The sequence below is a fragment of the Plectropomus leopardus genome, chromosome 8 (assembly GCF_008729295.1).
Source record: "Plectropomus leopardus isolate mb chromosome 8, YSFRI_Pleo_2.0, whole genome shotgun sequence".
NCBI lineage: Eukaryota > Metazoa > Chordata > Actinopteri > Perciformes > Serranidae > Plectropomus > Plectropomus leopardus.
The window spans coordinates 20,844,837-20,870,557 of record NC_056470.1 but is presented as its reverse complement, the minus strand read 5'-3'; the positions used below and the strand labels follow the sequence as shown (position 1 = coordinate 20,870,557).

At 38.3% G+C, this 25,721-nt stretch overlaps 1 protein-coding gene across 1 annotated transcript; it reads left to right on the top strand.

The window, feature by feature from the left end:
- The first annotated feature begins 9,806 nt into the window (after positions 1 to 9,806).
- si:ch211-117c9.2 (solute carrier family 26 member 6) lies at positions 9,807 to 25,721 on the top strand. Its single transcript, XM_042492097.1, has 19 exons — positions 9,807 to 10,122; positions 12,669 to 12,808; positions 13,514 to 13,624; positions 13,700 to 13,872; positions 14,002 to 14,166; positions 14,871 to 15,023; positions 15,250 to 15,332; positions 16,240 to 16,387; positions 19,541 to 19,654; positions 19,749 to 19,826; positions 20,588 to 20,683; positions 20,783 to 20,889; positions 20,983 to 21,052; positions 21,321 to 21,413; positions 21,576 to 21,686; positions 21,788 to 22,138; positions 22,646 to 22,700; positions 24,319 to 24,449; positions 24,563 to 25,721. Exons 1-19 carry the CDS (start codon positions 9,977 to 9,979, stop codon positions 24,587 to 24,589), a joined length of 2,352 nt encoding a protein of 783 aa, XP_042348031.1. The 5' UTR covers positions 9,807 to 9,976; the 3' UTR covers positions 24,590 to 25,721.

Below are 25,721 nucleotides of genomic sequence, written 5' to 3'. Positions count from 1 at the left end.
CTCTGGATGTCTGTCCCACTTTTGTCCACATAGAAAGACAGACCTGGTGCCAGAAAAAAATAGAGAAAGTTAAAAGGGAGTTTGATTTATACTCAACATCTTACTTTGTTTGTGACCATCCCAAGCCACACCTGTGTAGTAATGATGCTGTTTAATCAACATCCTGATATGCCACACCTGTCAGGAGGATGGGCTTACCATGGATGCTGACTAACACAGATTTTAACAAATTTGCAACTGAAATTTTGAGAGAAATGTGTCTTTTGAGTGCATAAAGAACATAAACCTGTGAAAAATGGGAAAAGAACAAAAGTGCTGCTTTTAAAGTTTTGTTCAGTGTAATTCATCGCCTCTTGTTTTGTTTTTAAAATTGAGTTGGCTTGTTCACAGTAAATGTTTTATTTCTCCAATCAGTGTGTTCAAATGAAATCTGAAGAACAATGAATCGCCAAACACATGTACAAATCGAATCATATCACATTAAAATAGGATTGTTATGAAATGCAAAGAGTTAACTGAACTTGTATAAGTCCATGCACATCAGATGACTGGTGGGCTGGCAGTAGTTCAGTCCATAGGGACTTAGTTTGGGAACAGAAGGGTCTTTGGTTCAAGTCCCAGTATAAACCAAGTATGCAATGTGGACTGGCTGCTGGCTAGCTGCCAGTCTGCCCTTGAGCACAGCACAAAACCCCCGACTGATTGCTTCGGTATCCCTAGTACATGTAATAACAACAGAGCAAAAATGAATTGAATCGCTCCTCAGAAATTAATGAAGTAGGTTTTCCTCTTCTATCTTATATTAACTGACACAACAACAAACCAAATTATGTGATTGACATTTATATTGGCATAGTTTTCAACTAGTCTACAGGAGCAAAAATGAATTCCTGATCTTTTTATTTATTTATTTTGTGTCCCACCCCAAGATTTTCAGTGGCCCTGTTTGGCCACCTCTACGACAATTTTCACTGCAAACACCAGGTCTCCATTTGAAAACTGCTTTGTAATCTTTGTGTGGTTTGTAACTTGAGCTCAAACAATAGCTGCAATTTCAAATTTAAAAAAAGGGAATCAACTGGCTTGATTGAAATTCTACATAAAGAGAAAAACATTTTCCAAAGTGAAGTTAGGAGGCTGAATTTACTTAACAGCAAAGTGGATCTATGTTGTAACTGCAGGGTGTTTTGCTTTTATACATTTACTGCTACTGATGTTCATTTTATTGTCAAAACAATAAAGGCATAAAACATTATAGGGACACTTGGTCGTTCCTACTCAGCACAAACATCAGATGGGGGCCTCTCAGATGGCGTTTGACTGGAAAGGTACTGAACAGCTTGTAGAGGCCTTTCTTCTCCATGTTGACCAGTATCTTTAACTGGTTCCACCAGCAGCTAGCCAACAAACTCACACACTTACAGAGGCCATAATGACACCGACATTGTGTGTGCTAAACATACACACCACACACCAGGCAGACATGCACAGTCAGTTCAGAGTATGAGCAGTAGCATGTTAGCATGACTGATATGCAGAAAAGAGCGATCGTACCAGTGGTGTCCCCGAGGCTACCCAGCGCCAGAATTCAGATGTATCTGAACTGAGATAACAGCAGCTTTGATATCTTAAACTACTCTACACAGACCGTGTTTTTGTTTGCTGGTAGGTCTGTCTTGTGTTCTGTGCTAGCTGCTGGCTGTGAGTAAGGCCAATAGCATGCTCACTGGTAAAAAGGTTTAAAATAGACCAGTGAATGCTACTGGTGCTGTTCAGGTTTCTACTTGTAGAAGTGGCTGGGCAAATACTCTGCAAGTCCTCTGTACTTTTTAAGTGTGGATTTCACCTAGAAACTGCAAGTATCAGAGGCATAACATTTACAGGTTGTTGATATGTGTTGGGAAAATAATAAAACATAAACTTATACAGCCCATTTTGATCTCTGTAGTTGATTTTGCCATTCTTGACAACTGTGTTGCACTCTTTTAAATTTTAATTAAATCTTTCTCTTTATACATTTGTTTTCAAAACAGGAGTCCGTATTATTATTATTCTCATTAAAGACAGAGAAAGGTCCATAGAGTACTACATAAAAACAGATTATTGTCTATGTACAAAAATTCAATACAATATATACAAAAGAAAAACAAAGGAACTATAAATATTTATGCAAGTTTATATTAAAAGACTGTTCCAGTCTTTTTCAAAATAACCTTACGTCTGTAAAACACCTCATATTTACTTTTTTTCTTCCTTGTGCAACAAAAGCGCATTTTTAAGAAAAACATTATGGTTTGGTTCAGTATTCAAACAGGAATCAAACACCAGGTTACTGAGATTTGTTGGACACAACCACCAGTGCTCTTGCCTGTCCTATAGGGACTTTCCAGCTCCATATTTATTTTAGCGTTGATATTCGACAAGTTGGGAAAGCGAATGGACTGTACAACGCTGTATCCAATTCTCTTTATACATTTGTTTTCAAAACAGGAGTCCAAAAACATTTTTTTTACTGTTCATGTTTCAAACACACCTGAAATTACAACATGCTTGAAAGCAGATTTTATGATTACACAGTACTGAACGTGACATGTCATTTTATAGACTGTGTGGCAGGTCTAATAGCCTGCAGGTGATAGGTGATATGTCTGCTTCCTTATTGGAGGACACATTAATGTCTCTACAGTGTCATTTCAGGATAATTGCTTTTTTTCCATGCACAGTTGAGCATACTATATGACATAACAGCATGAGTAAAACAACATGGTTGTTACAGTCAGTGCAGATTAATCAGTGACGCTTGATCAGGATGTGTGTATGAGAACTCGCCTCAACATGTAAAACGTGCTTGCTCACATGTTTCAGGGACAGTGTTGTCACACTGCAGGCTCTGATCCCACCTCTTCATCATGACCTTTGGCCTCGTGCAGGGAGGCCTCAGTGTACAGTATTCTGCTTTCACTGATGAAGTGAAAAATGGCTACATCTCTGATTCAACTTTAAATTTTATAGGGATTTTAACACTCCAAGTATCAAAGTATCTGTTCTTTCTTTAGCTTTTTCTCAATTTTATATATTTTATTTTTTATGTTATGAGCATAATTTGCCAGGTCAGTGTAGTTCTAAGACTGTTGCTCTGTTGGTCAACACCACTTTTGTCCAGGCTGGAATATTTAAAAAATAACTCATGATACCCAGAAGATGAATCCTGCTGGCTTTGTTGGTCCCCAGACTTTTATCTCTAACACCATCATGAAGTTGATATTTGTGGTTTAAAATTATCTTCATAACTATTGAATGAATTACTACTAAAGTTTGTACAAACATTCATGTTCCCCTCAGAATGATTTGTGATAACTTTGAGGATGCTGTGACTTTTCTTATCCTTCTTCTTGTTCTTGTTCTTGTTCTTCTTCTTATTATTATTACTATTATTATTATCATTATCCAATACATGAGTTTATGACCACACACTTGCAGTATACATGACCAGCCTCAGCTGACACAGGTGCGGACTCTTCCAGCCACCTCTCTGTAAACTCTTCCAAATTTGCACTAAATGTATGCTCTTTTGTCTATTTTGCCAGTCTTGACATGTAAACATGTAAAGAAATGATAAACAATGGCTCCCGGGTTGTTTTAAGGGAAAAACAGACATAAACTGAGGTTTTGTGGAAGTGATTTTATATACAGAAAGATTCTAAATAGACATTTATGTCTGTATTGATTGTTTTTCTCCCATATTCACACATTCTTAAATTGTTTCACCTTCTTTTTGTTCTTTTTTTGGATGCATCTGGAAATAACTTTAACAAGCATGGAAAAAAAGGTTTATTTTCTGTGGTATTGTTATCTACTGTGAATTTGGACTCTGTGACGCTTCATATGGCCCCATTGTTTTTTCCAGCTAATACCTCCCAGTTCTTCTCTCCTGAAGTATCTTTTTTCTTTTGGAGAAGAAGAAGAAAATCTTAAAGTGAACGTGAAAAATTATTGTGTTACAGTGTGTTTAAGCTGATATAACTCAATGACAGAAGCATTTACAGTGATTCTGACTGTTTGGTGGAAAAACTTCCGTTTTATCTTTCAAATAAGCCCATGCATGTACGTGTAGTAAAAAGGGGATAAGGACTGCAGTCAGTGTACTTTAGGTAAGTCTGGATAGGTGTTTTGGGTGAATTTAGGTGAATTTTACTGGAGTTTAAGAAAAGGTGATGTAACAAAGTGGTAAACATGTCAACTTTTTTTTGGAAAATGTTGTGTCAAATTCAGAATGAGAGTATATGAGAGTATATTTACTCTTATTAAATTTTATAAAAAACAATAACATTTATCAGTTCAGACATTAAATATCTGGTCTTTTGGCTGTATTCAATTGAATATATGTTGAAGGATATCTGCAGATCATTGTACTCTGTTTTTATTTACATTTTACCCAGCCTCCAAATTTTGGGGGTGATTGGGGATGTAAATATGCACAAATTAAAGTAACATTCAGAATATATCTTAAGGGAAAAAAACTAACTTTGTTTTTCTGGCGACCAAGAAATCTCTAACCTTCACCAGGTTAACAAACACCTCACCTCCTAATCCCAGCAGTTAAATGATTTACTTACACAAAAAGTGGTCAACACAATACTTTTTGGTTCAGCAATTACAAGATAACAGTGACTTTATTTTTTTATACATATTTCTCTTTGTTCAGATCACCTATTCTGTCATGTAGGCTTCCTTCATTATATTTTTGTGCTTTCTAGCTTACGTAGGTGTTATCAAAACAATAATAAACCTGTAGTGAGACCTGGACTCTCTGCTCTACCCTGAAAGATAATTATGAGTTTCACACTGTGGCCTCTCTTTCCCCTTTAGTGTTGTTATCTCTTTCTACTTCAAAAAAGCTAATGTTTGTTTTAGGTTGGTCACACTACTTTCTGTCTGTGCTATTCAGCCCTAAGCCCTCCAGTTGTTTCCAAAGATGAAAGAAAAGCAAAGTAATTCTCTTATACAGATGTGCTTCTCATAGAAGATTGAATAGTGCATTTAATGGAGACAATTTTCAGTGGCGGCTTAAGACACATTTGGTGCTCCAGTGAGTAATTACAATTGCCACAAAATGCATCAGTGCAGATTTCAGGGGGCGACACAGGGCACATGTCCCCCTCAATATTTACATTATGAGCATATGTCCCTCCAAAAAAACATATGAAAATAGAAGAAGAAAAAGAAAACTGTATATATATATATAACTAAACTAAACTAAACTAAACTGAAACAAAAAAGGCACAAATTGGGGCATAAAAATGTACCACAATGCAGGAAATTAAACAATGATGATGAAAATTTCCATCCATGTGTATTTGCCAATACTGAAAAGAAAGCTATGCCCTTGCGGGGGTGAAATCCAGTAAATACACATATTTCTGTTTAAACATTTATAGTCTTGGTGAAACCTAACCCTGTCAGCTCTTTTCAATAGTTTGACGGATTTCACTAAAACTTGTTCCATCTTTAATTAAAAATTAAACACATATGATCTTATTTTGTATAATCTGTAAATGATCTGACATGAGAGTGAGGTTGGAGGATGTTCTCGCAATTCATGCTAGTTATCCTGTCAGCTGTGCTTCGTCATCAAGATGTTCCCGAGTTTAGACAGCACACTTCTACATAGGCATTACAGGGAGCCGGGGTTAATATGTGCAAGAACGCTTCCTGATATGTCCAGCACTCTTCCATGACTGTTAGTCATTTTTGTTACAACAGGGAGAGCTTCTCCTGTGAGCCATTTGTTCCTTTATTTAAATGTGCATTTTGAAAGTGGTCATTCAATGAAACATTAATACTGGGAAAATAACTTCATTAACATATAGTAATTAAAGAACAAAAAAGAAATTGTGCACAGTGTTGCTGCAGGAGTGAATCACTTCTAATTCTGGCTTTTGTAATATTATTTACAACTAATGAAAACGGTATAAATCACCAGCTGCTCTACTTCATCCAAGGCTATAATAAAACAAAATACAACTACACAGCTTTATCTCCCAGTGTCTGACATGGACAATTTGTTTCAACTTCAACCACACCTCGCCAGTAAAAGCATAAATGAAACATAAAACACTGAGGACAACATGTTACATGTAAAACATTAATGATATCCCAAAGATGTGTCCTGCCAGGTACTTAACCACTGTGCCAAGTGCAGGGTGTAATCTACAGAGGTGTGAAGACACAAATTTGATGAGTTGAGACTCTATGTGACCAAATAAAAAAATTATGATCCTTAAAAAGTATGCCACAATTCAATTCATTTTCCATAACTGCCTGAGTCAGGTGACCCTGCACTAAGCCCTGCCTCTTTGTGATGGAGCCCAAAATGTAACTAACTGCACACCTTGAGGAAATATTCTCAAAATTTTGGCAAAATGACAAAGGTGATTTCAGAGAGAATCAGACAGAAGGGTCTACAATAAGCATTTTAAGGATCCAGGATGTCAAACTCATTCAGCAGTGAAAGCAGGTTAAAAAGATACAGATATAAATGTAAGCTAAAGGCTAAGCCTTAAGGCTACAGATCAGTGTAAAAGTCAGCCTCCGCATTACTGGTGATCAAGGCAAAAGACAACGAATGTGAAGGGAGAACCTGCAGATTTGGTTTGACATTTGAAGTTGAACAAAAACAGTAAGTCAAGGCCAATATTAACATAGTTAACAAGCCTATGTTATCTCACCCAAAGGCAGTGAGACAATGGGCCCCTGGGCACAGACATGCACAATGTTCCAACACCTGTCCAATACAGGAACAAGGCACACAGACTTGGTGGTGGTTTTGCCACTTTTTTGTTATTGTCTTGCATGCTTTTGTAGTTATTATGCATCATTCTGTGGTTTAGTGTCTCTGTGGTAATTGTGTTTTACCTTGTTTTGTGTCCATTTGTAGTCTTTAATGTCTTGTTGTAATTCCTTTGCATCTCTTAATGGTAATTTTATGTCTCTGCCCGGTCAGTGCATGTTAGGACAGACTGGCATTACTCACTGGCCCAGAGGGCCCTGTTACACTTGGGCCCCTGAGACTGTGCCTAGTAGGCCTGTTCAGTCATCCATCCCTGAGCTTAAAAAGCAAAGTTATTTTATAACAGACATTACAAAATGTATTTTTTTTTTTTTTAAATTGATCATATTATAATGCTGCTGTGGCAAATGGCATTACAGTTGGTGATGTCAGTCATCATGACCTGTTTAGGACTTGAATCTCAAACTTAACTACTTGAGACTTGATTTGGGACTTGAGTACAAAGATTTGAGACTTACTTGTGATTTTCAAAAAAATGACTAAATTTCATCTCTGGCATTATATGAAAACAGGTATGCAAGAAAATGGAAGAAAAATCTACAACATCAATTTTAATGTTAGAAATGTAGTAGAAAGACTTTTATTAAGAACCAACAGTTTGCTCCCACATGGCAGCATTAGTTTATCCTGCTTGTCTCAAATGTTCATCACCTCTGTGTCCTCACATGAGTGTATGTGCTGCTCCTTTTCACACAGACTGAATAACAAGATAAACCTCAAAATCAATACTGAGAGTAATTTTGACAAAGACCCTATTAAACGTTAACCAGCACTACATAAACATCAAATAGATTATTTGAACAAGTGCTGTGAGGAGTGTGACTGATGAATTTGCATTATAGGGTCACCTGGTTCACAGGTAAATTGGCTTTTATTTAACAAGTGTTGAAGCCTGTGATATATTGGGCACTTTTTGAATATAGAACATATGATGAAAGACATATAAACATATTGTGTATGAATCTCTATTTGTATGGTTTGAGTTTGTTCATGAGAAAGTGCTGAACAGCTGGTTTCACCTCTTTATAATAAAATATGGTCCTTGATTTTATTTAGTAATGACACTTAACATGGTTGGTGTGGGAGAAAGTGACTGTACATGTTATATAGGCAGCAATAATAATTTAACCTGGGGTGGATACATTCCCCGAATTTTCAGTATATTAATAAAAACTATAAAGAAAAAAAATGCTATGTCACGGCAGGCAACCACAAACCGCCATCATTTGTGCAAGTAGTGTTGCTCTACCTCAGCAGAGGCTGCTGCTCAGCTGCTGTGAGTACAGTCAATGCCAGACACTGTCTCTCTATTTCATTACTTTCAAATATTAAATAGCCTATTATCAAAACAAAAATATTAAAAAGTGGAAAACTAGAATTTAATGAGTTTTAAGTAGGTATTTCCACTTTTATGGGTGTTGCAAAGTGTTTGTTTGTCACAAAAAAATGTCACATTCAGACTACCTAAAGTGTCTGACCCTAGTTTCAACATGCTCTAAAAATCCCCCCCAGACCCTCCTTGAGGACTGAGTTGCAGAAGCTGTTGACTGAAACGCCCCCATCTCCCCACGTTAATGATTACAGCCCTGACGTGTCCCCTGATCTGAAAAAATTGTACATTATACTTCTGTTGACCCCTTATGGTAGGAGAGGATTGCACTAAATGTTGAGTGGTCTCCTGATGGCCCAGACAAACTAAACCAACATCAAAGAACTAGTGGCAACAAAGGCCGACTGCTGTGTCACTAATGTCTCCTCACCAAGACTACAGCTGATGGCTCACTGCAACTCTGAGAGGAAATAACTCTTTGTCCCAGCAGGCAGAGAAACCAGAAGAGAAACCAAGACCATTTTGACCTAAGTTAGCCAGTCCGCATATTAACAACACAACTTGATGTTAAAAGAACATGATATATACCATGTGCTAGTGAAAAATAAGCCAAACAATTATGAACTGTTTCAGCTTTTTAGCTCAGTTGCTAAAAAAACAAAACTTACCAAATACAACAAGTTTGTCTCAATCTCAGGCCCTCTTGAATTGTGCTCTTTGTGTGTTTTCCTCACTTCCTTTTCTTTTCTCATGCACTGAACTGAACTGTCATTCAGATTGATTTTATTCACTGATGGGATCCACTGTCTCTGATGCCAATTACAACTTGCTTAAATGTCTGAAAAACAGCCGACAAAGGCTGACAACATCGCAAAAACTAGGGCAACAGATGTTCACCACCAGGCTGACATAGACCGACGACCGATGGTCTCAGGGCGGTTATTAACAGAAAACAGCAAGACACAGCACGAGAGAAAGTGAATTGTTTGATTTAGTGATGGAAAAAGGGGTTTTTAATAAATCAAATTTAAGAACTTGGTAGCTATCACGACTTCAAACATGTTTGCTAGTCTCCTGTCCGTCATAAAGTTAATCTTTGGGAAATCTTTTTTTTTTTCGATTGCCAGATTCCATAAAGCATATTGGGCAATGCCACAATGTGTCACAACAGTCCTGCTGACAATAAAAAAATTGTGACTTTATCTCCTTAATGAGGAAAGTTAGGCAACTATAAAGATAAGATGTTTTAGTCAATCTGGCGCTTACACACAAACACTGTTTGTTCCACTGTTCAGTGAGCTGCCTGCTTTATAGAGGCAAAGACTACAAAACAAACTCTAATCTCAAGTATAGATCTGTGAAAACAATGTTTATACATATTATACAACGCAACTCAGTTCCAGTGTTTCCATGTGACTCTCAGTGTTTTACCAGTTTTTACAGTTTGGAGTGTTTACCAAAGTTCAGCCTTTCAGCTGTAGTTTTCACCAAGTTAATGACTATAGGGTTACACACACATTACTTCAGGTGTGTGTATGTAGACAGGGACATGTGGGGTGGTGGTTGTTCACTTATAAGGACTGGAAAGGAACAGTCACTCCCACAGTCCAAAAACAAGCACTGTCAATCAGTATCGAAACACGACGAGGCTTCACTCTCACTGCACTACTGCTCACTACTGTCTGGCTTTTGTTGTAACAACAGTTTAAGTGCTGTGTTTCCTGTTTAAGAAGACCCTCAGGCAGAAAAGGAGGACCCTGGCTTTAAGGAGGTCGGCTGACTTTGGTCCAACAGACATGGATATGGAGGAGAGGGACTGCTCAGCTGGGGAGTATTTTGTGCAGAGGAAGGTCCTAGATGAGTTATGTCTTGATGAAGTGGCACAAAAGGGGACATGGTCCACTGAGCCGACCCTGGGTGAACGGGTGAGAGAGTCTCTAAGGTAAAGACAAGACAGAGAAGATGCAGGGTGACATGCAAATTAAAAAAATGGGAAAAAATGAGATAAATAAAGAGACAAACTGGCAAAAAGGATGCATTTGTGCGTGTGTGTGTTTGCGGACAGTGCTGGGAACGTAACTTTTGAAATGTATTAGGTTACAGGTTACTAGTTACCTTGTTGAAAATGTAGAAAGACATTTCAATCACTTCATCAAAGTAATGTAACTTATCACATTTCATTACTTTTTAAAATTATTTTAAAACCTGCAGAAAGGTTTGACACAAGTATTTTGATGTTGATGTTTCATGTTTATATTGTACAGTAATTTTGGAGTCCTTTTCTGATTTGGCAGGAAAACAGTATTATATTTCCGGCACTGAAAGTCATTAATGTCCTGCGACATGGCTACTGTCTTGGCCTGGTTGATTGGTTACAACCAAACTGAAATCTCTAAGGCTGAAAAATGAAGCCAATGCAAAGTGCCAAAAACTGCAGCTCACTGAATGGCCACTTGAGGTGTGCTCCAAAACAGAGCAAATCCCAAACTCGCCAGTTCACATTTTATTAAGGCCTAAAGTTGTCCATATTTAAGGACACTATTCTGTGCCTTTAATCTATGGTTGCAGGGATGACAGACTCTGGCTGTTAAGAACAATGCACTTCGATTTGATTGGCAGATGGGAGGCAGTGCAAATTCAAGCAAGCAGACCAATCAAAAGCAGCACTCCAGAATAGATCCCTCATTTGATGTTGCCTTTAAATTCATTTTAAAAGCTTTGCTTGTTCAAATTGTCTGCAAATATGCTTAAAGAAGGCATATACCTTTTTCACGGAAGCGCTTTTGATTTGTTGTAGTAAGAAAAGCACTGATGGGAATAAGGAAATGCATGATGCTGCATTCCATTTCGTTGCTTCTCCCAAAAAGGTTCCTAGTAATAGGATTTTCTGCTTACTGTTGCTGTGAATTTTATTAGGAACACCTGTGCTTTTCCGATTATGACAAGTCAGAATATCTTTCATAAGAAAGGCCTGTTCATGTACAACAAAAAGATGCAAATCAGTAGAATCATTGTTATACTCTACATACAAATTCATTAAAGAAAACAAATATCTTTAGATGTGATCGCCAACATTTATCTCTGTAACTGATTATAGTAACATTGATTCTGTAATTTAATTCATAAATCTATTGCATTCAACCAATTACTCCTCAACACTGTCGAAGCAAATGTGTTTTTGCATGCTTGCAATTGTGTGTGTGGCTTTACTGCATGTCTTACTGTTCACTCAACCCATAAAAAGTGACTCATGAATGAGTGAATGAGTCATGAATGAGCTTGTTGCAGGTGAATGCAAATTTATGTGAATGGTGTTGATAGTGTTGATCAAAAAAGCTGACCAATCAATTAATCTGAGATGCTGAATGACAATGAAAGAGCAAAGTACACAGTTTTATTTTGGCAGAGGTGTTTATGATAACCTGTGACACATCATATAAGGCTCTTCAAACAAATATTAAGCAGTCACAAGCAGTGACATTTCAGTTGATTTGCTAAACTAAAAGATCTAATATTTGTTTAGACAGCCGTTTACATTTTTTTACTTCACTCTGTGTGTTACAAGAAGTGAATAGTAGCACATAGATATGCTGTCTTATCCACTGTGTCACTGTTTCACAAGGCCAGCTGATAAAAAGTGTAGCAGGTGCTAAAATTCACAAGTTTCATTTCATGATATTTTGAAGGTCCTTTGTGTAAAAAAATCACTTTTTTCCCTGATAACTTAAGATCCAGACAAATGGAGTGAAGTTTTTCTGCAGGCTAAAGTGGAAGTTAGCTTTGCCCTGGTTCCCTTGTTAAAAAGCCAATGCGATTTTTCCATTACATTTTGGTAATGCAGAAAACAATATCTGTGGCAAACAAAAGTTTAGATACTTGCATCTTTTGTTCAGAAAGATAATCTTCACAAATGAACAGCACGTTTAGGATTTTTGACGCCTAAATGCAATTGTCTGTGAGCCAGTGTTTGCTGTGCGTTCTGGCATACTGTAGAAATATTGCAATGCAACATGGTGATCTCTATGGATGAAGCCTTGCTCCCTATTTAGATATATATGGCTCATTTTAAAGTAAAAAAAAAAAAAAACAACAATAAAACAACAACAACATCCATGATGATTCTTATTTTCAGGTGATTTTGGACTAAAGAAATTATATGTATTATATTACACTCCATTCAATTCTACTTAAATTCTTAACATTGGACCTGAAATTTGATTATAATATCCATTCCCTTTTTTTAGAATAAAAATAGTAAATATCAAAAATTTCAAAATGTATTAATAGGCTTTGGTTTATGAGAGTTAATTACTCTTCAGCAAATATTGCATGAATGTCATTACATCAAAATGAACCAGAAGATTAGAACTAACAACCTACATATTTTAGGTGACTTTTCAGGCAATGCTCTCCGGTGAAGCAGTCTACAGTGAAATTGTACGCCCAGTGTATGTTTGGTGTACTGAATATCTGGGATGACTGTTGCAGGTGTTCGGTGGCCAGGCTGAAGCACACAGTGCTGAGCTGGGTCCCTGTTCTCAGCTGGCTGCCTCATTACTCCATCAGAGAAAATGCCATTGGGGACCTGATCTCTGGCTGCAGTGTGGGCATCATGCATCTGCCGCAGGGTTTGTATGTTTGGATGTGTACAGTGGAGAAAGCTGAGAGGTTATCATCATCACACCTCACAAACTTAGCAAACTGGTCATTTTAAAGGATTAAAGTGCTGCAGGTATGAGTCCTGTTTTTTGGGGGGTAAAATGACTGTAATGAAGTCTATGGCTAACACAAGCTGAAGAGACTTCCATATTTTGTTATATGACATAAAATACCCCACTCGTGAATCCTAGAACTTCTAGGTGTCTTTCAAAGGTTGTATCAAGCAGTCTCTCAATGAGACTACAGAACGTCTCATGGGATTTCAGGCTCATCACTGGGACACTATTGACTCCAATAAAACACCAAAGTCTAGCACCAATGCAAAATCTGAACACTGTCATCATCGTCATGACCTTTCCTTCTTTTAGTGTTTCCTTGCAAGATTCCAGTACTGCACGAGACCATGAAATAAATTGCCAGAAAAAAAAACACAACACAAGTTTTTGTTTTTACACCTAAACAACATGTTAATTAGTGAGATTAGAGGTTCCGACAGGAAGACTTTATTACGCATTTATGCATACCTAAGCTAACTGTCTCCCGGCATCATCCTTAAAAAATATGGATGTGAGAGTCAGTCTTCTCTCTAACAAGACAGAAAGCAAGTGAGTATATTTCCCAAAATGTTGGACTGTAACTATAATTGCACTTTGTTTCTTCTTTCTTTTTACCAGGCATGGCGTATGCCCTTCTGGCTTCTTTACGCCCAGTGTTTGGTCTTTACACCTCCCTTTACCCGGTGCTGGTCTACTTCATCTTTGGTACATCCAGACACATCTCCATAGGTGAGTGAGATAGTGTGTGTGACTTAAAATGACTGAAAGAGCATGAATGAACAAGCCTGTGTTTTTCATGTTCAGGTACTTTTGCTGTGATCAGCATCATGATTGGGAGTGTGACGGAGAGGCTGGCACCAGACAATAACACTTCTGTAAATGGCACTAATGGGACAGAAAGTATGGACAACGATGCACTGGATGCATACAGAGTACAGATAGCATGTGCCCTCACTGTCTTGACTGGAATCTTTCAGGTGTGTCTTTGCGTCAGTTTTGACCAAAATAAAAACTTTTAGTGACTGTATCAGGTTACTGAACAACCAGGTTAAGTCATATTTCACTACCTCTGTTGTTTTTGTGTTGTTTTTTTCTCCTATTTTTAGATCATGTTAGGTATGGTGAGGTTTGGGTTCGTGGTCACCTATCTTTCTGAGCCACTGGTTCGAGGCTACACCACAGGATCAGCGTGCCATGTATGTGTCTCCCAGCTCAAGTACCTGTTTGGAGTCAAGCCGCAACGTTTCACTGGTCCGCTCTCCCTTATTTATGTGAGTATGTCATCCATTACAATACTCCACTGTTCTCATGCACTGTTTGTAGCCATATAAGCAATGCACCACAATTTGTGTACAGACCATATATTTATGAGGCAGTAGTAGGGGGAATCCAACAAGAAGGTCACTAAGTTGGCAACACTGGGTGTAATCCTCAGTGGCTCCCTCGTGTATTGTTTAAATTGGCTCATGTAGCATCAGCTGCTGTTGTGGAGGGAGAACTACTTGGGACATTTGTGAGAAAATCCCAATATCATTTACGGTGGAAAAATTAGGTCAAAAATCACATGATTTTTTTATTTTTTTTGTCATTAAAAGAATATATTTTCTTGTACTTGTATGACATGTGTTTGTTTCTGAAGCATTGTGTAGTAGAAATATGTTGTGTATCTGTCTGACAGGTTCATTTTGTATTTGCGAAACAACATTGTCATTAGCAAACTACATTGTGTTTGTTGGGAAATCATAGGGTACCTGTTAAACATGTTTTACTTGTTACGTTTTGGCAGAATATTAACTCCATACCAGTAGTTTATACAATTTTGTGCACACCCTCCTCTTAGGGGGAGCAAGGCGGCAAAGCCAGCAGGCATCACTAAACCTGTGCACACTTGGTTGCTTTCTAAACTATAGATAGATTTAATTTCCAACTTCCTCCCTCTGTTCTGCCTGTCTCTGCTCCACTCTTTTTCTCACAGACTCTGGTGGATATTTGCCGGCTGCTGCCTGAGACCAAAGTGCCAGAGCTGGTGGTCAGCCTGGTTGCGCTGGCTGTTCTAATTGTTGTCAAAGAAGTCAATGCCTGCTACAGACAGAAGCTGCCACTGCCCATCCCGATAGAAATCATAGTGGTAAGTCCACCGCTTTGCCTGTCTTTCCTTTTTCACTCTTTCAGCAGGTGTGTTCATTTAACAGTCCAGCAGGGGGCATCTTGACCTCAGTGATCATGCTGGACTGTGGCACTGATGACCTTCTTTTAGGCATGCCAAAAAGAGGGCTTGCTTGGGCTGAAAGTACTAAAACCAACCAACCAGCTTACAAAACCAACATCCCTTGTGCCTTTTTTTTTTTTAACAGATCATAGCGGCAACGATTATTGTCCACTTCTGTGAACTTCCGAGTAAATACAGCATTGATGTGGTTGGAGAGATTCCCAGTGGGTAAGTTTATCTTGTGTGTGTGTGTGTGTGTGTGTGTGTGTGTGTGCGCATGAAAGAGAGAGGGGAATAGGAGAGGTGAGATTCAAGGCAGCTGTTGGTGCATGACTGTTCACAAGATACACAAAGTACCACATTTCATGTTTGTGGAGATACAATGTGTAGCTGTTGATAAGACAAGTAACACATCCTGCAAAGAAACAGGTCACAGTGTGTGTTTGTGCAAGTTTCCAGTGGAAATGTCTTTAAGTGAGCAGAGGTTACCCAAACAGCATACAGCAGTGTGTAAACATTGGATATAAGAGAAGATTATTGTAATTTGTGCACAAGCTACTCTAAGACTTTATTGTTTTTGACATTAGCTTTAGATTTTCATGGGATTTTGGCCATTTTTGGTAAAAAATCAAGGCCAGGTATGGTTAGTATTGAAAAAGTGAGAAAGATGTATTTCAAAGTATGTTAAATAACAACAGGATTAACGCCTGTATGAAGGTCATACATGCAGCTGGAGTTTAAAGGGACAGTTCACCTCAAATTCAAAATCATTTTTGGTGTGAGTTGTTGAGTGTTAGAGATATTGGCTGCAGAGATTGGAGAGAAGGTAGACACTGATATCTTAAACACTCAACAACTCACACCAAAACAGTCTAGATTGATAAATAGCTCTAAAAGTAAGAGGAAAAATGTGTATTTTTAAGTTTTGGGGTGAACTGTCCCTTTCAGACATTCACCTCTGCATTTACTTCATTAGTCACAAGTTACATTGCTTTGAATGTTGAGTTTTTAACAACCTCTGGGATATTGTGAGCTGTTCTAACATCTGTAGCTGTTTGTGGAGCTGCCTGTGTCAGGACTCTGTGAGATAAAAGGGATTAAAACCTGAAACATTCATCTCTACCTCCTGCTCCAGGCTCAAGGCCCCTCGTGCTCCAGATGCCACATTGTTCTCAAAGGTGATAGGCGATGCTTTTGCAGTGGCCATTGTGGGCTACGCCATCAACATTTCTCTGGGCAAAACATTTGCCCTCAAACATGGCTACAAGGTGGATAGCAACCAGGTGAGGAGTACACGCACTCATGCACATATTTGAATTTTCAAAGGGATGAAAACACGCAGACTGTGGTACTCACACACAGCTGTGAGAGCTATAATTGGAGTCCCTGTTCCTGTCTGACTCGCTGCTAACAGGGAAGAGTCAAACTTTGGTCTAAAATTAGACTTCACTCTCTGCTCGCTCACAATCGAGCATGACTGTCACATCAGTGGAAAAATGATTCAGCTAGTCCAGGAGGAAGATATTCACATAGATTTGGCTGTGAATAACTTCTCAGAACTATGTGGATGTTTTTTATTTTGTTTTGTTTTGTTTAGTACATATCCACTCAGGTGCTCGGTTCATTAAAAAGGGGGTATTTTATTGGGTATGAATTACAAAAGCACTATATTCTTTAATCTCAGATTCAGATTGCAGCCGTGACAGTCTGACAGATGCAACAACATTTTTCTTTTTTTTTTTGTCAATGAGGGGCTGGGGTTAAACACTTGTTCCTGATTATTTTCATGCACCAATATGTGTCTTTTCTTTTTGATTTCACTGTATTATCAGAAATAATTCTTAAATTTTATCTTGTGTCCCAGAATGGCAACTGAATCACATTAATACAAAAATCAATCAATTAAATCTGCATCAATCAATGGTGTAAATGTCTTTAACTTTGACAAAATAAAAGTCCTCTGATAAAAAGCATTTTTTTCTAAAACTATAAAGAACAGATATCTATTTGATGAGTACACAGTACAGTATACACATACTTAACACAATAAAACAAGACTGTGTACCTGTAAAATAAGAATCCAAAGTACAGCAGTATGTGACCCCTTAAAGATCTGGTGTGTAGGATTTAGAGGAATATATTGTCAGGTATGAGTTCAGATGATGACCCAAATGCAGAACAAAAAGGGCAGACAGGTGTACAAATGAAAAGTGACCTTAATTTGCCAATGAAAATGTCCAAAAAAAACAAGCAGGTAACTAAAACACAAAGTACAATTGTAACATGAATCACAAACAAACTCAGGGATAAGGACAACAGCAAAAACAGTGGATCACAGACAAACTGACAAGGGGAAAAAAAGGGAAACACATGGGTAATTATACACAGGGAACCAATCACAAGAATGAGATACAGCTGGGGTAGGTGGACACAGGTAGAAGGAGGGAAACAGGGATTGGCTTACAATCGAAGGTGTGGCGGGGAACACAAGGGTGAAGAAAACAAGACTAAAACAGAACAGGGGTAAAGGAAAGACTATGAACTCAGGGGTGGACAAACGTGACTGATAAAGACAGATGCAATAGAAAATAGGAGGGAAAAATACAAAGACAGGAAGAACTAAGGACACACAGGTGAGGACTGTACAACCAATGAGGGGCAGGTGAAACTAATCAGAGAAACGCTAAGAAGAGAAAACACACAAAGACAGGAAGTAAAATCAGACATGACACATGTGGAGTGATACTACAAAATAAAACAGGAAAGCAAACATGAATAACATGAAACAAGGAAAACACAAACAGAAAACCCCAAAACAAAATCCAAACTATAAAAGAATACCCAGGATCATGGCATATATTGGAAGAAATGGAATAAAATACAATAAATGTGTTTTCCTTCGTGTATAATCATGTTAAAATAAGAATTGTTGTGCTTTTGTTACCTTAGAATAAGCTGTTTATATCTACATAGGGAGCGGATTTTTGTCCATGGAGCCTGTCATGTGCACCATGTTTATACAACTAAACACTGGCTCTATATATGGCCATTAGCGTTTTTGCGTCAGCCACTGGAGTTAGCAGCCCTTCCTTGACAAATGTTGGATAAACAATGATTTGGAGTGTGAAACTGCGTTATTCAGATTTCTATGTCCTCAAGGCTAAATGCCAATAAATCCTCCTAAATCTTGCACACCAGACCTTTAACTTTAATATTAACATAGTTTTAACTGGCCTTTATACTAAAGCAGCATAACAGATTTTCCAAAATTCAGTTACTGGTTTTGGTTTTGGTGTGCCACCCCAAAATATTCAGTGGCCTCTTTGGACACGCTTATGAAAAATACCTGGGGGCGCATTTGTTCACTTTGCTAAAAGATGTTTCTCTTGTTTCTTCACAGTCCTCATCTACAGGTCATTTTATGCAGCATCAATTTCTTAATTATATCCTAATTGTAATGACCCACTGAAATTTGATCGCCAAAACCTCTTAAGGCCAAAGATGCATTTCAGCCAGTAATTATACAAGGCCACATCTAATTGTTCATAATACATTAAACGTCTAACAGTGCACATATGGACATGCGTAGATTTACATACATTTGTTATATTTGTACATTCGTACATTTGTTTTTGCACAAGATAGCAGTTAAGTTTTGCCTGTCATTACTCGTTGTGCATCTGGCAAAAGTTAAGGGGACGTGGATGTCATTATGATATGTAGATATATGTTGCATAAAACAAGCATGTCTAAAGGCACTACAGAAAAGTATATATTTCCCTCTCTGTCATGGAGATGTTCTCTTGCTTATTCATTCTCCTCATATAATTAATTTTTTATGCAAAACCATGACCTGAGATTGAACAGCACTCTCTTCCTTTCGCTAGAGCCTTTAGGTCATGTAATAATTTAATTTGAAAAAATTGATGAATGTTCCCCTGGAAATAGATACACACAAAGGAAGAACCTCTACGAACTGTGCGTTCTCCACAATTCTGCAAGTGGAGACATATAGGGTTTTTTAAATCCTGTATTCTTGTCTGTAGCACACAGACTTATTCACACATACACACTTGCGGAGGCATGTGACTGCGATCATCTTGCTCAGGAGAGAGAGACAGGCTGGGAACACTCACAGCCTCTAAGAGCTGGCCTGCTGAATCATTAATGCTCAACAAGCTTTATGCAATCAAGTGTGTCTTAAATATGCTTGGCACTGCCCTCAGCCTGGCAGTGATGTATTGATATGGCTGTATTTAATGAATAGCACACTATGTTTTAGACCCGAAGGTTACAGACATACAGTATTGCACAAAAGTCCGCAAAATAAATAGCATTAAATCCCATTATCAAAATCAAAGGTCATCTCAGTCTGAATGTGGGTTTTGACTTCAAAATGAAATGTTGTGTCTGTCCTGCTGTTTCTCTTTTTCCAGGAGCTGGTTGCTTTGGGTCTTTGTAACACTGTTGGCGGCTTTTTTCAGTGTTACTCTGTGACTTCCTCTTTGTCTCGCAGCCTTGTCCAGGAGAGCACAGGGGGCAAGACACAAGTATGCACAAACAGACCAAATACCCTGATTACATTCGTATCAATGTGACACCATTAATTGTACAATAAGTGTGTGTGTGTGTGTGTTTTGTCAGGTTGCAGGAGTGATTTCATCCATCATTGTGCTGATCACAGTTTTGAAAATAGGCTCTCTCTTTTCAGATCTCCCCAAGGTAAAACTCTCTCTGCAGTAACATTTCTCTTTAATGATCTGTATCTCTGTGCAGACATTTTTATGCCTCAGCGCTGGCAATATCTGAGGCCAGAGGCTTTATGTTTTAAGGTTGGCTCTCTGTCCCATTCTTGTGAATACAATATTTAAGAACACCTTGAGAAAATTTCTTCAAACTTAGCACCTACATCCACTTGAACTTTAGAATGAACTGATTACATTTTCTTGTTCAAAGTTGCTGTGACCTTGTTTCTGTCTCACATTTGTAAATGTGTCAACTCCAGAACAGCTTGAGAGAATTTCTTCAAATTTGGCACAAACGTCCACTTGAAGTCAAGAATGAACTGATTATATTTTGCTGTTCAAAGGTCAAGGTCACTGTGAACTCACAAAACATGTTTTTGGCTATACCTCAAGAATTTATTCGCTGATTATGACACAATTTCCCACAAATGTTTGATAGGATCCAATAATATTAATAACACACTTTTCCGGCCACTACTCAACATCGCATCTCAGAAACAGAAGGAGAGACATTTAGTCAAGTACTAAATCGGTGACACTAATCATGAAACTGATTCTGTGCAGCCAGAGGGAAGATTTGTGTGAGGTGTCCTCATTTTCACAGTCATGGATGTTAACTGTAACTGTCACATGACTGATTCATAGAGGCATACAACCACGAGGCAGTAATTCTAGTTTTAATAACCAACAAGTCTTTGGCTATATGTGAATACCTCTCTGTGTGTTTGTGTTCATCAGGCTGTCCTATCCACCATCGTGTTTGTGAATCTGAAAGGAATGTTTAAGCAGTTCATGGATGTGCCGATGCTGTGGAGGACCAACAAAGTTGATCTGGTATGATTAAATACTTTTTCAGATGCACCTTTAAATATCATGTAAACCCTGCATTGCACTTTGACCCTGCTGACCTTCAGTGTTCATGCTGCCATCTAGCTGGTGTGGCTGGTAACATTCATAAGCACCATCCTGCTCAACCTGGACCTGGGTCTGGCTGTCTCCATCGGTTTTAACATGCTCACTGTCATCTTCAGGACACAAATGTAACTACACACCACTAATGATTACTGACAATAAGAGTTTGTAATGGGACTTTCACAGAGCTACAGTAACAATGTCATTTTAACACCTTTAAGGCCCCGCTACTCTATCCTGGGCCACGTGTCAGGCACTGGCCTGTATCTGGACACTGAGACCTACAAGGAGGTAAGAGTATATGAGTCTTAAGTGATAGATGCTTAGGTGCTTATTCATCCACAGAAAGTTAAATGGGTAGTTCACCTGAATTATTAAAAGAATAAGAAAAAAATCCTCTACAAGAACACTATGTGGATAGTTAGTCCAACTTTCAGCCATTAAGTGTTTGAAGAAGTCCATTTAGTCAAATAATACTTGGGGGAGAAACAAAGTGCAAATGAGAGCGGAACAGGGTGTGAGTTTCTGAACTCTTCTGCTTCATGATGTGTCCCTGCAGGCTAAAGAGATTCCAGGAATTAAAATCTTCCATTCATCTACAACTATCTACTACACAAATGCTGAGATGTACTTGGAGGCCCTGCAGGAGAAGGTGTGTGTCGGTGAATGTCTGTTTAGGTGCAGGCTTGTCTTTTATTACAAGATGTAATCCCTGTACACTGTCTACAGCACCCATAATTGCTTTCATTATCTCTCTCCCTCGTCTCACTTTCCCTTTTCACTCTTTAATGTCATGCTTGGCTTTTTTGTGCAGAGTGGAATTGAAATCGGGAAGCTGCTGACGGCGAAGAAGAAGCGAGATGCAAAGCTGAAGCGTAAACAAGAGAAAGAGAAAAAGAAAGCTCAAAAGGAAGCGAAGAAACAAGTATGATACTCTAAATGACACATTCAAAGATACTTAAAATTACACAAATTATAGATATAAACTCAGTAATAGTCCTTATAAATTTTTCAACCCTCTGGCAGATAAAAGCAGTCACCCATGTGTCCAATGGCACAATCTCAGAGATGAAGGAGAGGAAAGTCTCTGCAGGACTGAATGGTCAGAGTAAGGGAAACGTTCTAGCCTTAAGCCTAAAAGAAACCACTGCGAATGGTCTCAGTAAAGGACAAGTAAACTGGGCTTACCAGCATGACACAACCATGTCAGACTCTGATTCAGACACGGGTTGCCATGGTGATGACAGCATCACCCAGGTGTCGCACCACAGTGATGACGAAAAAGGAAGGGCCTGCGGATCAGGAACACACAGCATCATCTTGGACATTTCAACGACCAGCTTTGTGGACACAGTCACTGTAAAGACCTTGAAAAATGTATGTGTCTCCCAGGATCTTAATAATTTAACCATCAGGTGTTTAACCCTTTGAAACCTGAGCAAATTGGCTTGATTTCTTTCAAAAACAAGAAATGACTGCAAAAATAGCAAGAAACTGGTAAACAAAAGTTACAAGAAAATTACCTTTAAGTTAGCAATAAAAAAGGAAAAAGAAAGAAAGAAAAAATAACAATATATATATATATGCAACCTAATTTTAAATGTATAACATCGAAATCATAAATATTGTTTTCTTTATATTTTTTCCTAGTTATGTGATAATTCTCTAATGATTTGCTCTCTTTCCCATGTTTTGATAGAAATCAAACCAATTTGCTCATGTTTAAAAAAGTTGAAATGCTTGTCAACGAGAAAACTGATGTTGATCCAGGTTTCAAAGGGTTAAATAAGTGACCAGAGATGACAACTTTGTCGACATTATTTTTTTAAAGAATGAATAGCAGACAAAAAAAAAGACATAAAGTGATATGTCCTTTTCTACCAGATATTCAGGGACTTTGGAGAGATTGATTTGGACATCTATCTAGCAGGCTGCCAAGGTGAGTGGCACACCAGACGAAACACAGACAGATTTAATGTCCTCAGTCAAAGCACTGAGGCTTTAGATAATGAATGTTCAAGGTCTCAGCCTCAGTGGCGCCACATTGTTAGCCTAGTGAGACCTCATTGATGACGTGGGCTCAACAGTGTTTCACTCTGTTCCACAGACAAATATCTTCATCCAATATTGTCATTAGCACTAACCTCTAATACAAAGACATGTTACATTAGACAGTAACAGTATATCTAAGAAAGTACAATTTATTTATAGTAACCATTTTTATGTGACATTGTACCTTATTGACAACAATCCCTATGAGGTTTTTACAATACGCAGGCGCTGCCAGCATATTTCGCCGTTTCCCATTCAGTCACCAGGCCTCTTGACTGCCGAACCCCAGCTGGCAGCCTCTTTTTTATACGTCTGAAACATTGTGAACACCGAACTTCATGGTCGTAATCTCCAACTTTGTAGTTCCTCTGTACTTTTCCTTCACTAGTGCAATCAGAGGCAACAACAAACATTGTATTTGTACCGGGGAACATCTTTATCACCATTGGAGCCAGTTGATGAATCAAGCTTTTGTCATTTCGAGTCGAAAGAATGGCAAAAATGTCTTCTCCAAGAAACTTAGCAAGTGCATCCTCTTGATCTTGTTTAATGGTTGTTATTGACTCTATTTCTGCAATAACTTTACTTATTGCTGTGTTTACTCTGCTAAGGTTACCAGTTAGCTCTTGTTGCTTCAGGAGCCATCAGAGAGTGCCCCAGGGATGTTGCTAGCTTCGCCCTGGTTCCTTCACCAAAAAGGGATTTTTCCATTGGATTTTGGATTATTGCAAAAACAGTCCTATGTTGAGCAAACATTTGTGATATTTACACGATTTGTTCAGCAAGATAATCTCCACAAATGAATGCCATTTTAGTGATTTTTGAAGCCTAGAGTAAAAAGCTATAAAAGAGCTACACTACAGACACATGATTTAACATCGCCACCACAGTGAGGTGATTTGGCGTGATGATGCGCTGTAGTCTCATTTAGCCACTTGTTAGCTCCCACCTTTTTTAAAGCACATAAAAGCTTCAAAGTTCAGTTACTGACATACTTTATGTCTTGGAGCAAAACATTTAAGTTTCTTCAGCTTGTGTTAACCCCATATGTTATTTAACTTTTCTAACCAATAACACATTAAAAGAACCCATTGACTTTGAGACAAGGGAACTGGAGGCACTGAAATACTAATGGGGGTTTAAGGATTCATTACTGGGGCACTTTATTACTGTTCCTCAAGACTGCATTTTACATCATCAACTACAACACAGTCCCTGATTGGCTGCGTACAGCGTCAACTACGGTGTGATTCCCTGGCTGAATTTTAATATCTGGAAAGTGTTAGCGGTGGCAGCAAGTCGGTCCAGACTGATAGAGCAAGCGAAATGGAAGGTTGAGCTCATGTCATTGGGAAAGTCTCACCAGGCGACCATATTGTTCCCTGTCACACACATCAGTCAAACGTTTCAAATATTTATTTCTATAATTACAAAATGCTTTCTGTCTTATGCATTCACAAGGTCACTCATTGTCATGCATGCTTTTCTGTGTGATCAAATATTAGCATGTGTCGTGGAGCAGCTGGAAACTGCAGGTTTCTTCTCAGAGTCCATCCCAAAGAGCCGGCTGTTTGTCACAGTTCACGACACAGTGCTTCATATTCTCAGGAAACAGGGACAGACTGACGTTGTACTTGTGAGTTTATCACTCTGAATATTAATTTCACTTCTACGCTCTCTCAGCCTCACTTATTACTTGTCATTGCTGTAATATATGCTTGAAATATTCCTATTTTTTATCGTCTTCAGGATGTGTCCTGCAGCACTCAGATGTGACCAGCAGGGGTCAGATGGTTCCAACTCTCGCCATCTTCCTCCTCCTCCTCTTTATAGGCTTCTCCATTGCTCATCATTGTCTCCTCCCCTTTCAGTGGGGGAGAATGCACCACCTTGACATGGCGGTTGGTTGCCATAGAAATACAGGGAGCGGTTGCTGTGGCAACAGGCTTTTTATGATATCGTCTAATGAGATAGCCAGCAATACGTCATTGCAGCTCTCTGGCTGTGAGAGACAGAGAATGGGCGGGGGCTGAGTGGGAGAATGTAACACTGGACTAATAGGAGTCTGTATTTATAGCCTGTGTGAGAGAATAGAGAGGGAGTGAAAGGTTGACTGTAAGGGGAAGCTCAGATGCAAGTGTTGTTGCGCGCATGTCCGTCATTCTATATTATGCACCAATGCGTGCCTTCCACAAAAAATCAATAAAATGTAAATATTTGTTATTGAGATGTCCGGGCTATTCCCCCTTGGAGAGTTTTGCCCTTACATTACCACTCATTGGCTCCAAAAGCATTCAAGATTGAGCTAAATTGCAGATAAGTTGCATTAAAATGAGCAGCAGCTTTTAAACACAACGTTGGTGTATAAATAGTCAGTATTCACACGTCTGACTCCTCTGACATGTTGAGCTTCGCTCTATTTTTGGGACCCAGTGTCCAGTGTTATCAGCTGCTATCATGACTATCTGAGGATAAACACTGTGTTGTAATATAGTCTATTATGTGAACCACCAAAAAATATTTGCTCTCATCCATACTTTTTTAAAATTGTTATAATATGTTAAAATTACTTTCAAAAATGTATGTGAGAAATATATTCTTGTGCTTAAAAGCTCTGCAAGTAAGGTCCAGTTATAAGAACCAGTGTTTAAACTGGAAATAGTTCCTACACATTTTCTATCCTTGAATTTGTCCACACAATTTCCATGACTTTATTTAAGTATTTTAGCCTTTTGAAACCTCAGTAAATTGCCTTGATGTCTTTCAAAAATATGGAAAGAAGGTAATGAGCAACACAAGAAAGAATTACCCCAAAACTAGCAAAAAATTAGTAAGTACACAAAACTTACCTGTAAATTAGTTAGGAACAAATAAAATAAAACAAACAAAAGAAAAAGAAAGTTTAACA